At 38.5% G+C, this 17985-nt stretch overlaps 1 protein-coding gene across 6 annotated transcripts in view; it reads right to left on the bottom strand.

Moving 5' to 3' along the window:
* Nucleotides 1–17985, bottom strand: part of DOCK3 (dedicator of cytokinesis 3) — a 138096-nt gene that overhangs the window by 20984 nt on the left and 99127 nt on the right. For all 6 annotated transcript variants that reach the window (XM_080996384.1, XM_080996383.1, XM_080996379.1 and 3 more), the window contains 14 exons: nucleotides 16451–16511; nucleotides 14392–14485; nucleotides 13435–13583; nucleotides 13121–13207; nucleotides 12829–12933; nucleotides 12010–12151; nucleotides 10763–10929; nucleotides 9728–9814; nucleotides 8983–9162; nucleotides 7667–7750; nucleotides 5586–5702; nucleotides 3725–3846; nucleotides 1870–2005; nucleotides 983–1064 (listed from right to left, as the gene is read on the bottom strand). In XM_080996384.1, coding sequence (XP_080852510.1) covers nucleotides 983–1064; nucleotides 1870–2005; nucleotides 3725–3846; nucleotides 5586–5702; nucleotides 7667–7750; nucleotides 8983–9162; nucleotides 9728–9814; nucleotides 10763–10929; nucleotides 12010–12151; nucleotides 12829–12933; nucleotides 13121–13207; nucleotides 13435–13583; nucleotides 14392–14485; nucleotides 16451–16511 — 1613 coding nt within the window. The remainder of the gene's footprint in view (nucleotides 1–982; nucleotides 1065–1869; nucleotides 2006–3724; nucleotides 3847–5585; nucleotides 5703–7666; nucleotides 7751–8982; nucleotides 9163–9727; nucleotides 9815–10762; nucleotides 10930–12009; nucleotides 12152–12828; nucleotides 12934–13120; nucleotides 13208–13434; nucleotides 13584–14391; nucleotides 14486–16450; nucleotides 16512–17985) is intronic.

Genomic DNA, 17985 nt, shown 5'->3' with positions numbered 1-17985 from the left:
TTCCAGGGCCTCTGGCAGACAATATTTTCCAACCCTACTTCTTGAGAATAATTTTTAATTGGAGAAGTCATGGATTTAATCTTGCACCTTCAGCATGTAAAACATGTGTTCCACACGGAGTGCCCTTCTCCCCTCTCCCTACCAGAGATCTTTTAACTATTGATAAACCTGCGACCTTTTCCACAAAAAAGTATGTGCTCTACTACTGAGATATTGTTACTTCCATTGTATCACTACTGCCAAGGATATTTGAGCTCTACAGAAATGGATTCACCAAAAATAAGTGGACAGGGAAGTTCTGTTGTTCTGCAGCATACACAAACAGCAGTGCAATTTGGTTTGAGAGTCTCTAAGCAATAATTTGGCACCCAGTTCTAGAGAGGCCACAGGTGGGGGTTGGGAGAGTCCCTGTGACTTGTGAAGAGAAGAAACAACCAACTTTGCATAGTGTCTTTTAGAAAAAGGAAATACTAGGAAGTGAAAGCTGTTTCAGATATTTTCTCTCTCCCTTTCTTCATTTGTAACTCAGGAAAATTTTGTACACCTTGTTCCAAGTAAGATTCTATACGCTATGTTTCTTCATCCTGATTTCTTTTCCTTTGAGACCTGCCTGGTATTTACTTTTGTCCTCATGTGGTTGCTGTTTTCAGTGCTGTTTCTCAGACTGTTTGCTTTAGAAATGAAACAACTCGTACAAGCAGCAGAATGAATTTAAGTGAATGGGCTCAATGCTTGGGCAGCCCATTGGAAACACACAGTTAAATTGTCTTAAAATAAATTTTATACCAGAGAGAAAGTATACCAAACTGTTCTGAAAAGATGACACACTTAATTGGGACATTGTAGAAGACAGTCTTGAATAATTCATTGTTGCAATAATGAAGCTATCGCTTATTTTAAGAAAGGAAGCAATTCAATGTACAATCTAGAATTTTAAAGGGCAAACATCATAGCAATTTGTAGAACCTTGGCTCATTCTTACCCCGTGCGCTAGGAGGTGCAGAGTTAATCATCTGGGATGGTGCAGAATGGGTAGAGCTCAGGCTTGAGGTGGAAGGACTGGCCTAGGAAAGAAAAAACAGATATTGGTGATTAGATTCTTAGGGCAGGATTTAACCAACACGTCCCACCCAGTGGAAGCCAGTGCAAGTGCCCTCACTAGTACAATGGGGTTTTCACCCAGCTAACATTAAAAATTGTCTAAGTAAACTTAAATATAATTTAATAATAAAATACCTAGCATTTTAAAGTATTTCAGAGTGTGTCAAGTGTTTCATATTATTTTCATGTAATCTTTATACCAACCTTGTAAGGAAATGAGTGTTGTTATTATTCTCATGTTGTAGATGTAGGAGGAAGGCTGAGAGAGGGTGACTTGCCTAAAGCCAGCAAGTGAGTTCATGACAGAGGTAAGATTTGATTTCCTCAGTCTGTAAGGCCCTATATTATTCTAGCAATGTGTACAAGTACTGAGTAGATCTTAGTACTGACCGAGATCTTAAATGCAGGGCCGTTTTACCCATAGGACCTAGGGGTGTGGGGCACCCGGGTGCCAGGCTCTCAGGGGCACCAGGCTGAGAGTCCAGGGCCTGAGAGTTGAGTCCGGGGAAGAGCCCACCCATTGGTTGGAGCGCCGTAGTGGGCTCTTCTGCTGCGGGCAGCTCTGCATTGCGAGTTCGGGGGCGACTGAGCCAGTGAGACACTGAGGCGGCTGGCTGGCTCTGCCCTGCTGTGCGCCTGGGACTGGGCAACCGGGGGGGGCAGGCGGGTCTTTGCACCCCGGCGCCGCATATGCTTAAGACAGCCCTGCTTAAATGCATCCTAAAATCATCTTTAACACTGCATATTCCCGATGAGTTACAGTCGTACCTGCATGTGGTACATATCCTCTGCTGTTTCTCCGACAGAACTGTCTGTTAGAATAACCAGATTCCCTGTTTCACTTGATGTATGGGAAGAAAGAGAAGATGACGAGTGTCGGACTGTGCCCAGCATATTCAATGGGCTATGGAGAACAGAGAACAGTAAGATAAAATAATATTTTGTTTTAATCAGAAATATTTATTTAAAAAATGCATCTCGTTCACTGGAAGCTACTGTTTCAGTACCTCAAAACATATTGAAGTAACATGCACAGACAAGCCTTTCTGTGTCTGTACATTTTCAGTTAGATAAGGCCCATCACTATATTAAACAAGGACTTTCACATTTTGCCCAGCTGCAGAGCAAGTTAGCCATTTGTCAAGAAATGTTAGAACATATCAGAAAAACCACTTTTTTTTTAGTGCTAGAAGTCAAATTGCAAATTCACGTTGACCTAAGTGGCTGTTCCTGTGTCTCTTCTATCTATTCAAATATTTATTTCTGTAAAATATTTATATCCTGCTTTTCTACCATTTGTTCGAAATAGCTTTCAACAGCAGAGAAGAAAAACGACAATCACCTAAAATAAATAAAGAACACAATAAACATATACAAACTCAGTAAGCACTAATGTATAATTTAATGTCCAATTGTCATACTTTTTCATAGTTGCATCAATTTAAGATGCACATGGAACTAGTGAGCTCTCTGACCCACACAAATTCTGTTGTTTGGGATTTGTAAATATTTGGGGAAATCATCTGCATTTTGAGGGATAGTCAAGTGTTCATCAACCACTATTTCACGACCCATGAAATTATTTATATTGTATGTTTTTCAATGCATAGTTTTGTATCTGCATTAAAAATACATTTGATACAAAATGATGCCATAACAGTATCTTACTATGAATTCCATGGCTAGAGCCACATTTCCAGGACCCCTGCTTTGGGCAGGATGAAGAGGCAACTGATAAAACTGTAAACAAGTCTGCTACCAAATTTTGATGGTTTTAAAAATACTTTTTCAGATAACGCTACTGCCATTAGCAGTTTCTGTATCAGCTAATACTGGATATTGCAACCTTTTATTAAATGAAAAATTGGTGGCAAAGAAGCAGGAAAAAGGTTAGCAAATTTTAACAGCTGAAGCAACAAAGAATGGAGGCTTTTATAACCATCCTCATAAAATCATTTCCACCACAATACTTAAGGTTTAGAAATTAAAATTGCTTGAAGAATGAAAAACATATCCACCACATAATTTCAACTGTGTGGATTTTAGCTTGTTTTCATACTTCCATGTTTCTCTTAGGTAGGCACCCCCTGAATTCTGAAGTTGTTTCAAGACCTTTACATATTAGCTGCTAAAGCATATTAAAGACTAACACAGAATGATCACCCTTTCACAAATGATTCGTTGCCCAGATAAGTTAATATAAAGGAGGGTTTTATTTATTCCTATAACTTTGAGTAGACCTAAAGCACCTCCCAGAATCTATACACAGTAGCTACATGAGCTACTATGCTTTAGACATCAGTTGAAAAGACTGGTATAGAATAAGCTTACCAGATGTCCCCATTTCCCGGGGACAGTCTCCAGATACACAAATCATTTTTTTTTTTAAAATGATTTTTATTCCAAGTTTAAGATTACAAAAAGAGAAAAAAAAAACAGTACAAAATACAAAGAAAAATTTAACCATAACAGAGCAAAAAGTAAAAAGAAAAAAAAATACACAAATCAGATACACAAATCAGTCCCCATACAAAATTCATTGAAGTTGAAAAGTGTCCCCAGATTCATTGAAAAGAATCTGGTAACCTTAGTATAGAAAGACCTTTCTTAGGTAGATAAATACCTGTGGCGATGTACCATCTTGATACTCTCTGGACTCATTGGACTATGTGATACAAGCATATTGCTGCGTGGTGTGCTCGTTCCTGAGCAGGCTGGACTCAGTTTATCCAAAGCAGGCAACTCCTGTAAAGTACATTCGGATGGTCATATGTTGCCTTAATAATAAGCTAATAGGATTGTGCCTTATGGTCCTTCACACAGCCCTTTCATAAACCATAGCTAGTACTATCTACATGAGCTAGAACGTTACCTGTTACCCTTCTTGTTGTCTGTCCCTGTACAACTAGAATCTGCTTTCAATATCACAGAATCCTGGCTTGGTATTACCGTATTTTCCCGTGTATTAGATGAAGTTTTTTGACTCAAAAACTGTGTCAAAAAACTGGTGTCAACCAATACACATGGATAGTGGCATGGGGGGGGGAGAGAAGCGGCGTGCCTGCCAGCCAGCTGGTTGGCGGGAGCACAACTTCCCCCAATGCAGCAGCGAGCGGGAAATGATCTAGCGAGTGTTTCCCGCACGCAGCTGCGTGGGGGAGAAGCTCAACAACTTTGGGCCATCTCCCCTCATTTTCTTAAAATTGAGTCTCCCAAAATAGGGGGGTGTCCTTATACATGGGGGTGTCTTATAGACGGAAAAATATGGTATGTATGAACCAGAGACTGTGGTTTAAAACAAGCTCTGATTACTTACAAAGCAGCTTCATAATCCATGGTATGAAGTACGCTTGCTTAGAAGCTGGCCAGAAATTTGTTTTAAACCACAGTTCTGTGAAAGCTGACATTCTGTAAAATTAGCAAAGTTCCTCTCCTGGCCACGCAAGAGGAGAGGGGAGCAGACAATTCTGAGGCTTCACTCAGGTTCCTTCCTGCTCGCATGCATAGTACTACTAAGCAAAGATTTAGCATAATGTGCAAGTGTAGCCCACGGCTTAATATCCTGGCTGGTTCCACTCTGGACGATATGGGAAATGATAGCTAACTGAAGATTTTTCTGATCTGTTGGTGGATTGTGCAAAGAGAGGAGGAAAGGAGTTATATGCCATAAGCCTCACTTATATCTTAGCAAATGCAATCTATGAGACTTTTTCTATGTATCGTTATTGCTAATACTTTTGTCATCATCAATAATGAACCATCAATATACAGACACTAACATGCAAAAGATTTAGTTGGTAATGGTTCCCAAATCTGAAAGATGTGAAGTACACATGTCTAGCTTTGATGTAGGCTTTTATACAAAATGGATTTCTAACACTACATTATTTACTTCTCCTCTCACTGTGTACTCTGCCCTTAAGTAATGCTTAAAAGCACACATTTATTTATATCCTATTTTAAGCAAGCAACTGAAGGCAGAACTATACATTATGTACTCTGCTGTTATTCTTTTAAGGGAGTAAAAAAAAACCCAAAATACAGTTGCTGTGATTGCAATTTGAAGATGAAAAACTAGTACAGGGGAAGAGGGGCTTTTATCCTTTCCCCTTGTGGCAATTTCCAATTTAAAATAACCTTCTTCAAGCAAATTTTCCTTGAGGCTTTATGTTCAAATTGCATCCTCAGATTAAAAGATCCCTAATTACAACATTTCAAGCAATGTGTAGTTTTCTTGTACCCATTTTAAAAGATCATATGTGATTCAAATGATATGAGCAATGACTAGACAAATGAAAAATCCAGATGTTCATTTCCTCATATTTTTCTGGATATCTAATTTATCTTTGCTGAAGAATTCATTTTGTACTCATTCAGCATTTTCCAGTTCACATGTCAATGCCATAATGGAAGAATTCAAAATACTGCTGTGAACTGCAAAAAAAGAAAAAGAAACAAACAAAGAAAAGTGTTTATCTACTTACATGGTACAAACTGGATCGCATCATCTGGAACTGGTCAATTAGTTTCTTATGTAGAGGGCGCATCTCTGGATGTACAAACTTCTCATGTACTGCAAGACCCACTCCTAATATATGTACCTATTAAAAATAAAATCAAAGCCTATACATGCAGCCTAAGAAAGACTGCAAAATAATGTTCTATATACCACTCATTCACTGAAGGTTAACTGTCTCTAAATACTTGTAGCTTAGTTTAGCTAAATCATTCATGCTCACTAAACCTATTTTCAGATTATAGCAGGAAACATTAGAGAGCATGTAGTTGATTGCCTAACAACCACTCATATGATTCCTGGCCACCTCTTCCTGCAAAAGTCGTAATAGCAAGAATGTGAACTTGAAGTGATGGAAGTTTGGCTAGACTAGAGTTGCCATACATCCAGAATTCCCTTGACATAGCTGGGATTCAGCTGTCAGAAACAGTGTTGGAAGGGTAGATTTTGGCAAATTCCCTTTAAAATAGCTCAAATTTTGTTGTTGTTGAGATCATGCAAAAAATCAAGATCTCAACAACTTTTGTGTCCAGATTTTCACTTTTTGAAATATGGCAACCCTAATCTAGACCAAGAGAACTGGCAGGTATCAATGAAGTTTTTCAAAATCAGAAGAACAGCTTCATCAATACTTACAATTTTGTTTTACATTTTTCTAAGTTGGATCCCCCCCTTTTCCTTTAATTATCTTTTTATTATCCTTCGTGATCCATCATGGGGGCCTTTTTTTTTTTTTAGCCAAAAGGCAATATAGAATTAATCATAACATTTCACATAACACCATCTAGCACTATGGACTCTTTTCTCAAACAGGGTAAGGTGTCCAAACTTTGCCAGACCAATTTTGTAGACCACAAGGATCTAGGCACTTTCAGTGCTGTGTGATTTTCACATACACTGTAACTAGTGAGAAAGAAAGAAAGAAAGAAAGAAAGAAAGAAAGAAAGAAAGAAAGAACTTTGTGTACAAGCATACATGAGAGCTAACTTAGGCTCTGGTGAGCAATAATGAGTTAAAATTTTCCCCAAGTATCTGACTGCTAGCTAGAGGATACCACTGGCACTCACCTAAAGGGTGTTTCTATGTGGGAGTCAGGATACATGCACATGGAAGTTGTCTCTGCCTACCGTTAAAAGCAGGAAACGCTAAGCTAAGAGGAAATCTGATCCTCTTCCTGCTTGTTCCAGTTTCTTTTTAAAAACACTGTAATTGTTAAATCCGGTTTCTGTTCTGTAGTAAAGCTCCTCTGTAGTAAAGCTTAACTTACATAGAGAAGAAATAATTACAGGAAAGAGAAAAAGGTGATTATACCCCCAGGGTATCAGACTGGGTGGGTGTGCTCTTCTCAGATTCTCTTAAACGGATATAGATGATTGGGATTCGACTCGTGTCACACCACACATGTAAATTAAGTGCTCTGCCACTGAGCCGCAACCCTTCCACCAACATAGACTTATTTATTTTCCTTGAATTAACACCTAGGGTAGGCATCCAGTTCTAATTATCACACCGACTGCTTTGGAACTAGTGTTCCGCCAGTGAAAATAATTACAAAAGGCCACTACAATGTTAAGCTTTTACATAAAGTAAGATTGTGGGAGCAATGTAGACACTGATCATGAAAATTTTTAAAATTTGCCCTAGTTTGGATAAAATACTTTAATGGAGTAATGGAAGGAAAAATGACTGAAATCACCAGAATTTTCACTTTTAGATATTTTACATGGAAATGGATGTATTCAGAATCTAACTTAGGTTTCTCTTTTCATTTTAGGTCAGTGAAATGTTAAGTCCTGGAAAAAAGTCTTAGAAGACAAATTTACATTGAGCACAATGTAAACTTCTTCATCTTAAACACTGAATTAGAGTGCAATAGTAATCATGTCTACTGAGAAGTAAGTCCTATTGAATTCAGTGGGGTTTATTCCCAAATTAAGTAGTGTAAGCATTGTAGCCTAAGCCTATGGAATCTTTGTTACTGGATATATTGTTGAGGAAATAAAATGTTATTACAATAATATTCCTTCATCTTTAAAAGTCCGGGGATACCTGTTCATGCATCAGCTCTTTCAGCTGCGTGATTTTTTCTGCATCTCCTGGGTGAGTAGTAATATAATCTCTATCGAAGAAAGCCTGGGGAAAGAAGACATTTTTTCCCCATTTAGAAATTCAATAAAAAGTTTCTTAATAACCACAAGAAAGAAAAGAAAAGACCCTAATAGAAACATAGGGTGCTCTATCACCAAGAAACATAGAAACACCATTTACTTAATCTCCTCTAGTATTCTAGAATATACATGCAGTCACAGCACCTTTTTAATGGCCTAGGCAATTCATTTGCAGACTTGGGATTCACTTCTACCTGCAACACGGGACCTATTTAAAATATTTCACCATGTATGGTTGCCTTCCTATTTTCTCTCTACTCCCCCACCCCCCGCTCTCCTCCTTCCCTTGTCTACCCTGTTTCATACTTTGTCTTCTCTTCTTATATTAGCATAACAGAAAACAAAAAATGTAGTTGTTATGCTGTTGGTGCAATCCTCCTTAGGAGCATGGGTTCAGAACTCAGCAGTGCAGACGAATAGCAAAAACAATCCCTTCTTATACAAAGCAATTGCTGTTGAGTAGTGCTGGGAAGACCTTTCCAGGACCTTAAAATAAACCTGACCTAACATAATCACTGCATCACTCTTAGACCATGTCATGAATTTTTTATACTTTCTGTTATTTGTTTATCTTCAGCAGCTGTGGGAAATGAGAAACATCAGAAATTAATAATATAAAAGGTGAAGTGTGTTTCTTGGGTCTGCGTGGCGCAGATGACCCAGAAATGTAGGTCAACATATTCTATAAATGTACTTTTAGCAACATACATTTTTAACTAGTATCTGCCAACCAAACTGTAGAGCAGAAGTCCCTTTAAGCCTATGCTTTTGCTTAGGCTTAGTGAATTTAGTGAAGACAAAGACAATTCATATATATATATATATATATATATATATATATATATATATATATATTTTTATAATAAATGTTCAGCATTAATAAGGGAATGAATTTCAGGGCTTTCTAAGGCATCACTCACTATATTAGCTTCCTAAAATTCAGTATTTTCAGTATTTTACATTATGACCACTTGCTTATGCAGAATGTTCACACCCCCAACATAAAATGTTTGTGGCTGTCTAGATCAGAATGTAGACCAACAGTTAGGCACAATTTCAATAAAATTCCATCTTGTAAAGAAAATTGGACACAATTTCTTATGCTCTTTCATATTTTAAAATTCAATGCAACTGAAAAAAAATGGTACTGCGAAGAGCTGCTAACAACAAAACAAAACAGAGTCAACCTCCATTTACCTCCTGATAGCGTGCTATGCCACCATTCACAGCAGCATCAATTACTCCATTCAGGCACATACTGAGCAGGTTGATATTCCCATGCATCTGTTTGTGTTGGTACTGGCTTATCAGCGTCCTTAGCTCCTGGTTTTTGTTCTCCACTACTTGAATGGCATTTTCCAAAGGGCTGACTTCAACCTGCAAGACAGCAGAGTCCACTTCAATACCATCAACATTCCTGTACTGTAATGTTTTGTTAAAAGCCTGCATGTTTTAGTTTCTCTTTCTTGGTGGAGCCCTGGGCAGGGTCCTTCTCTTGGTACAGGCCTTAGGGCTGAGAGTGCCACACAGCTCCCCAGAAGCTAGTATCGTCTCATGTATGAGAGCAGTAGAGAGCTACTGTCTCTTGTGCTAAGTCTCTTGTGTGTTGCGTGGAGAGCAGAACCAAAGGTGGACTGCAAACTGAGCAGTTAAGTTCATCCTCCCCATATTAACCACTTCAAAGTCCATTACACATCCATCTGACATATGTCACTGATTTGCAGCATGGGTGTTTAAACCAGTTGTCCAGCCACTACAATATCTAACATACTGACTGTGAACAGCTGACAGGCCCTCTTTGAACTCTTGGTACCACTATTCTTATTGTAGCAGTAAGAGATATAACATACATGTTTAACCCATAGAGATGCCAATAGGCAGAAAGTTGCTCATTCTTTTCATTTTAGCTAGCCATTCACTCCTTAAGTATAATACATGTTACCAGTTCTCTTCTCTCCACTTCAAACCACCGAGAGATGCCAGGTAAACTGTGAGTCAGGGTTAGAGTTGTGCGTTCAATCCACAAACTCTGCAAAGCAAGAAACATAACAATATATAGAAAATGCAAAATCCATTGGCCACATTCAGACAATCTTATCTCAGCTCAACAAACTGGGGAATAAATGAACATTTTGGCCGCCTATGCAACTTTTTCACTCCACCCTTTCTGCAAGTTGGCAAACAAACCAGGCAGTCTTCCATTAATTATAGTTTCCCATTTTTATGGAAACCAGAAAACCATGGTTAATGGTTTCAGGGTATTAAACTAACTTCATGTTGTGGCTTAATTTTCTAAAATTAATATCAGGTGGTTCAGTCAAAATTGGGAAATGATAGTTAATGGAAAACTTCTACATTTGTTTGGTCACTCACAAGAAGGGAGGATGAAGGATGAAACAACTGAGGGAAAAAGTGATTCCCAAGCATACAATATTCTTAACATACCGGACTCGATAAAGTCCATGGTTTAAGAAGTTTAATATGCTGGAGGAAACCATAAAAAACCATTCCATTCCAATGCTACTTTTTTTTTTAAACAACAGCATGAAACCTTTAGTTTTTTAGTGTTTCAAGCAGCTGCTCCTGGGCCTATTTTTATTAGCCACTTTAAAAGCTCCTATTTAGGTTGCTTCCAAGAAAAGGAATTCTGTTGTGCAGGAGAGAACAGTACACAGGCTGGAGAACACAACATGGATTATGTTTCTTCTGCAGAACACAGAAGTATACTCATTAATATACTTTAGTACATTTTGAATTATTTAAAGCACAATTTCATGCATGTCTACTCCATGTAGTTCAGCAAGGTTTATTTCCAATAAGAAATGCATAGGATTGAATTATTTGGTTTTATCAACTTTCAAAGTTTTTTCTTAATATTTTTTTTGACACAGGACTCATTTAGATTTAGCAAGTGCTTCATATAGGGGTCAACGTATCCAGTATAAAGACAATGCTGCGATATTACAGAGAATGCAACCTTAAATTCATTTTCCTTGTCTTTTGGGCCTTTATGGAAAGGTCTGTCATAGCGGAACTTCCTGATGTTGTTAACTCTATAAAAGCTCTTTATGCGATCAGGGACACGGTCCATTTGCAGCACATCAATATTATCTGGAATGGGAGTCACTGCATAGATCTGCAAATCTGCAACACAGTCCAGTCAAAGAAAAAAACAAACACACACATAGGCACCAAACAAGAGCATCCAGGTAAGTCTTATTTATGACACTAGCAGCAGATACAAATTACAGACTCTTGTTGCATATCCTTTAAAATATATTTTAAAGCGATGCTTATACCTCATGATGCAGGGAAGGCCCAATTGCCAGCAACTTTCTATGATGGAAATTCATGCAGCTGTTGAATATGTCAAAATTACTGTTTGTTTCTTATATCTATATTGTGGTCTCCTATGGCTTTAAGGAATAAAGTTTCACTCATTTATCTAGCTGTTTGAATCACATCATTTTAGCAGTTATGTAAATCTGTAACATGTGATTGCTGTTAATGTAGCATTACCAACTTATCTAGGCCAGGATTATATGAAATTCAAGATCCATTTTCTTTCCATGCCTTGGAGCTTCAAATCAGAGGAATTAGTGGCTCCATTAAGGAACATGGGGCTGCAAAAAGCTGGAAAATCAAAATGAGGTATTGCTTTTTAAAATTATTTAAAGACATTAACTATCTTGCAATTAAACAATTTCAGTTTGGGTCCCAAACACTAAACTGGCAGCCCGTTTCTTAACTGGAACTGTGAATTGCTGTTCATGTTATGCTCTGAACTCCTTACCTCATCTCTAATTTGTTTTTAATATTACAGTAATATCACAAGCACACAACTACGCTGTTTTCTAAAACTATTCCTCATCAAGAAGAACTTGTTGTTGCTATGTGTACCTGAATGAAGATAGGGTAAAGCAGGTGACAATCTTTTAAATTTTTTTATTTATTTTAAATTTCATCATGAACCAGGGGAAAGTTGACAAAGGTAGCAGTCCAGCTTTATGGGTGTCCCTCATTTCACAGGAATGCTCCTCTGTAATCTAGTGCTCGCACAACTCAACTAACAATTACTATCTTTGATTTTCATTCAATGATGAAAAGAAACACTTCTGTGCTTAATTTTTCTCAACATCTGAAAGGGAAACAGTGAACAAGATCAACATTCCGATGTCTATTTGTAGCTGCTTTATTAACATCATAAACTTTGATAAAGGATACACTGGGCATCACATTGCAAGATGCTGTCATCTGGGTGGTTTGGATGCTGCATTGCAATGGCTTGTGGGAATTCACTGAGCATTCTTTGTTGGAAGGCCTCCAATCTCTCATAGTCATGGCCTCGGCAAACATACTCTTTGTTCTACAAAGGAAAGAAAGAAGTGTGGGAGCCAATAAATCCCTACTACGCCATCTTAGCTTTCTTTTCATTGTATGTAACAGAAAATTAATTGAAAATAATACTCTTGTGTGACGTTATGGTAAACCAAAGCATTGAGAGATCCAGAAAAAAATGTTTAAATGCTATTGTTTTATTTAAAGGATTTCAAGCCTGGCCCTAATCATCGCCCATCTCAGGTTAAGTTACATATAATAATGTTAAACAACATAACAGCATCAACCATAAAATCTAATATACAGTTCAGGGAGGTCAACTAAAGACTCATTCAGACTTCCATTTGTGCTGCTTTCTAGGCATAGGTCCACATTAATAATAATGAATAAATAACAACAACAACAACAACAACAACAACAACAACAATAATATACTGCCCTATAACCGTAGGTCTCAGGGCAGTTCACAAGATAAAGCTCTGTGTGCAAGTGCTCCCCTTCCCCCAAAACTTTCATTGTGAAAACCTGTTCTTTACCGCTGCATTGAAGTAAACAGCAATTTGCTTTGATACTAAACTGAACAAAAACCTAGCTGATATTTCCTACTTGTCAACAAATAAATAAGAATCAATTGTACACAAAACTCCTTTATTTGTAAATTGCAAGTATAATTCGTACATTAATGCAAATGTTGAATGGGCTTACCCGAAGGAAGAAGGGAAATTTCCTTCCATAAAAGCCAACTCTGAAAAATTCAGGCTCCAACCGTTGCTGTTCCATTATATTATCATAATAGGTAGCTTCCATTTTCTGTGAATAGAAATTTAAAAAAACATACTGGAAGTGCAATTACTGTTTAGCATTCTATAGAGGACCCTGTTTTTTCATAGGAAAGATGCTGTGTGCAAGTACTTTTCATTTAAATCACCTGAACATTAGAGTGCAATCTTGCTTACTGTTAAATTATTAAATACAAATCAATATAATTTCCACCTACCCGAATCCAGCTGAGGCTTTGATAATCATATAAGCTTTCATATTGAATAGCAAGCTCTCTGCACAATGGGATTCCGAATTCCCAGCTCTGAAACAGGAAAGCGAAAAACTCAGGCCAAGTTGGATTTTCAGACAGACAAGATTTACAACTCAAGAGTTGAAAACTTTAATAGTTTGTGACCCCAAGGATTAAATATAGACACACACAAAAAAAGGGGGGGGGGAGAGTCAGGCATTTTCTATATCATCTACTTCTATCCATAGGCCAAAAGTAACAGTGAAGCTACAGAAAAATTAGCATTATTTTTTGCATACCTTCCCTTTATTAAAATAGTGGATAATTTTTCGGCAAAGGTTTTCTTTACGCTGCCACTCTGTCTGAGAAGGGTAGTGCAGGAACTCCCGAAGAGGCCTCTCTTCCCACTGAAGCAGCTCACAGTATAAGAGCAATGTAAAGGCAGCCTCTGTCGAAATAGCAAAGGAATAAACAGTGAACAAAAATATTCAAATGCATTTCAGTTCAAACACAATATTATGCACGTGATCATGACCACTGCAAGAAAACAAGTTCAGTAAAAAAATCTAATCCTCAGCACATCAGAGAGCTTGACTCTAAGAAATGCGAATCAATGAACTCATTGTCATGAAAGTAATTAACTCCCAAATTAACACGTAAGTCTTAAACTAATATAAATCACATCTTGCCTTATTTATCTATTGCTTTTTCATTTTGTTATCATTTATTTATCTTGATTAAAGTTATGAAATCTTCACCATTCTCAATTATTTAAGAAACTAAATATAGTATTAAATTAGCAGGATCCGTACAAATAGTGCTCATTGTTGAACATATTGCTTACTTCTGTGCTACATGTTTTTATGTAGATACGATGGTGATTTAAATGAATGAAAAGGACAATCAGTTCAAAAGTGCTTACAGAAATTCAGAACTGTGGCATTTTCCAAAGCCATCAAAGCACCCTTTGAAAACACAATACACATGCTGTACACTTTTGATTTTAACTCCCTTACTCACTCATACAGGATCTGCTATAGTAAGAAAAGTTAATACTGGTCACTGTGATGTTGTTCAAGTAACAGTAGCATGTTATTATATGCATATGCCATGTGACCAAGGCTTGATTTAAATATTTGCAATTTAAAATATTACTTAACTTCTTTTCTAAGTGCAATTAAACCACAAAGGATTTAAAATACATATTTAAAGATGACAATAGAGAATATTTGAAGAAAGCTTCCTTCCATACTTACCTGTGTAGTTTTCAGCCTGCAAGTGCATATCACACAACTTGTGGATGTAGCGAATATACATTTCTTCCTTATTAATTTCAGATTTATAAAAGTTCTAATGGAAATAAAAAAATTCAGAAAACCACTTTCATTGTTTAGTATATCTTTAGAGACTTAAGCAGTTGTCACTCTGGCTACATAGTGCTATACCATGTTTTAGCTTGGTGAGTGCTGAGCTTATGTGCCAGTCCTCCCACCATAAAACCTACTTTCATGAATTAGGGGAGAACACCAACACCTTCCCACTTTTAGTTTTGAATAATCCACAGTTAAGTTTGAACTTGATACACTGTGATTTATTGTAACTGTACAAATCAAGATTGGAAATCAAGGCATGATCCTGGTTTGTTCAAACTAACCACTGCTAAAATTAACCAGTTTACCTAGTTCAAATGTGATGAAAAATTGCTAATCATTCAAAACTAAAAGTGGATGTTTTCAGTTGTTTTCAGTGTCCTTCTGCTGCACAGGAAGTGTTAGGAATAAATTCTTCACGAAACAGATTAATAGTTGCTGGAAACTTTATAAAGCATTCCAGAAGCTTCTTCAATGTGTGGGAGTGGCACTCCAGGCTTAATTGGTGTCAGCTGGACATGCAATTAAAAGGAGGAAGTTGAGTTTGCAATTTGAGGCACGGGGAGAGCACACATACGCTGTTAGTACACATGCTTACAGTGAGTTTGGATGTATGGTAAAGTGTGCTGCGGATACTATGAGTTTGCAGTATCAGGACAGTTTATTACTAGACTGAAAGTATACTGTGCCGAAGAGAGGAAGAAGGACTGTAAATAGTTTGTAGATAGTAGTAAAAGAAAATGCTTGTATAACCAAATGCTTGCATAAAGTAATTATTGACTGCACATTCGAGTGTGACTATAGTTCTTGTCAACTGCAGCCAGGGAAACTCTGCTAGACACTTTGGGAAGCGGTTATGGTTGGTAACCTCTAACAGAAAGAGAGCACGTGCAAGCCCAAGGTCTGCTGTGACTTGTTCTCATAATGCTAAATCATGGTGTAGTGTTATATCTGAACTGAAGTTTCACTGAAAAAGTACTCTTAAGATTTACAATTTTCAGGGGATTAAATGCTAATCTTAGTTCAGGTTTTTACCATATATTCTAAGCTAGGGCATTAAGGATGTTACACTGGGACTCATATTATATACTTGAGCCGGGGAGTGAGTGGGCAAGAGATTTGCAAGGATCAACAAATTCCTAATAAGCCAGTAAATGATATTTTTCTAATTACACTTTTGTTACACTTCCATCAAGGATCATAAGGTATTTTTGTTGCATGCACCTTATATGGGCCTCTAATCTATGACCAGTCTGCTCTGTGGCAGCATAGAGGCAGGGTCACAGAAGGAAATCCTAGGCAGATGTAGCCAACATGATGCCCTCCAGATGTTGCAACTCCCATCATCCCTCATCATTGGTTACGCTGGCTAGGGATGATGGAAGTTGTAGTCCACCAACATCTGGAGGGTACCACATTGGCAACCCCAGTCCTAGCACATGCGAGTTACTTTTCGCCTAGGCATTTGCAGAAGTACTAATTCCATGACTATGAACAAGTGATTCAAGCACATGCCCTGAGAAAGCATGGCAACATTTTCTGAATGTAAACCAAAACATTCCAGAGGAAATCTGTTTTGTGGTTCTAGATCCAAAAATCTCTGATCACATTTCTCTGGCGGGAATCAAAGAAGCACCAGCAACTGGTAAGTAAGAATTAAACTTGTGACTGCTACTGGCTCAAAATTATTTAAAGTCAAATGTGACATTCACTTTCTCAAGAAGGCATCACATGCAAAGTACATATTAACTAGTCTATGTCAGTAATTTCACACAACCACCTGAACATTACACTGAAGAAATCTTATTTATTTTTTGAAACAAAGGCAGGTAGTTGTTCTTCAGTAATTCTCTGCTGGATAATTCAGCAATTTTCTGCATTGCTACTTTAAAACCTGAAAAAAGAATTATTTTAGAATGAACAACAAAAGCAAAATAAAACTCACCATAAGGTTAACAGTGCAACCAATTTTCTTGTTCTCTGTTTCATCTCCTTTCATACAGTCCCTAAAAAAAGACAACAGTCATATTTCAAAATTTATGTTTGGGAAAAATGGATAAAGCTTAAGACAAGGGAGAGCTGGGAGATATACAAACTAAAAATAAATTAATTTTTTTATTATTGCCGTATTTTTCGCCCTATAGGACGCACCGGCCCGTAGGACGCAGCTAGTTTTTGGGAGGGGAAATAAAGAAATTTTTTTTTATTTCCCCCCCCCCCAGGTGCGGGGCTGGGGTGGGGGAAGCCTGAGCTTCCCCCGACCCCAGCCCCCAGAACAGGCTGTTATCCGCTAGCCGTGGGAGAGTCGCGCGGCTCTCCCACAGCTAGTGGAGCGCTGTGCGAAGCCCGAAGCTTGGGGCGTGCTGAGCTCAGCGTGCCCCAAGCTTCTGGGTGCCAGCAAGGTCTCCGCTAGCCATGGGAGAGTCGAGCGGCTCTCCCACGGCTAGCGGAGCGCTGCGCGAAGCCCGAAGCTTGCGGTGTGCTGAGCTCAGCGCGCCCCAAGCTTCTGGGTGCCGGCAAGGTCTCCGCTAGCTGTGGGAGAGCCACGTCTCCCACGGATAGCGGATAGCTTCCTGAAGCCTGGAGAGCGAGAGGGGTCAGTGCGCACCGACCCCCTTGCTCTCCAGGCTTCAGCGAAAGCCTGCATTCGCCCCATAGGACGCACACACATTTCCCCTTCATTTTTGGAGGGGAAAAAGTGCGTCCTATAGGGCGAAAAATACGGTAACTTATTACATTCATATCATTCCTTCCTTCCGTGAAAGAACTCAAGGCAGTCAACACAGGGTTCTCAGGTGATCACCAATTCAGACACTAACCCTACCCATGCCTTCTAGCTTCAGAATGAATGGCTCCAAGATAATGCCATGTTCATAAAGTACTCTGAAATGGCAAGGCATTGCTTCAGGAGAGATGAAAAACTTCATTGTGTTCTCCAGTTTTTTTTTGTTCTTGTTTAAAAGATTATAAGAGTATTCATTTAATACAATAAAGAACCAGCTATTGTAGAAAATACTAAAAAGTGACAACTTCTTGCCTTGTTATGGACTGACCTTTTTATGGCATCAATTAGAAATGACAATAGATCAGCAAATAAGCCACAATGAACTGCTGGATGAATGGAGGGGCTGAGAAGGGGGACAGAGACCAGATATCTAGGCTTCTTCCCCAGGCGGTAATCAACTCCTCCACTAGGAATATACAAGTACCCACCCTGCCCACAGCCACCACAACTGAATAAGCATTAGCATAGCTCTGGCCATGCTTCAAACCAGGGGTGGTAGGCACTATAGGAAGAGGATGATGAATATGAGAGAGAGGGTGATGAGAAAACAGAGTAGAGGCCAAGTGATGGGAGCAACCCTTCTGCCTCTGGATGTGCCTGACTGCAGTTGAAGCTAGAGTCCCAGAGACTTCCTCTCCTCCTGGTGGTAGGCTGTCAGAGTGCGGAAGCTGCTTTCTGCCTGGGGGATGGAGGGG

Source organism: Podarcis pityusensis (genome assembly GCF_964106645.2).
Source record: "Podarcis pityusensis genome assembly, chromosome: 2".
NCBI lineage: Eukaryota > Metazoa > Chordata > Lepidosauria > Squamata > Lacertidae > Podarcis > Podarcis pityusensis.
Note: the sequence above shows the minus strand (reverse complement) of the source record. Positions and strands in the feature narration are given on the sequence as shown.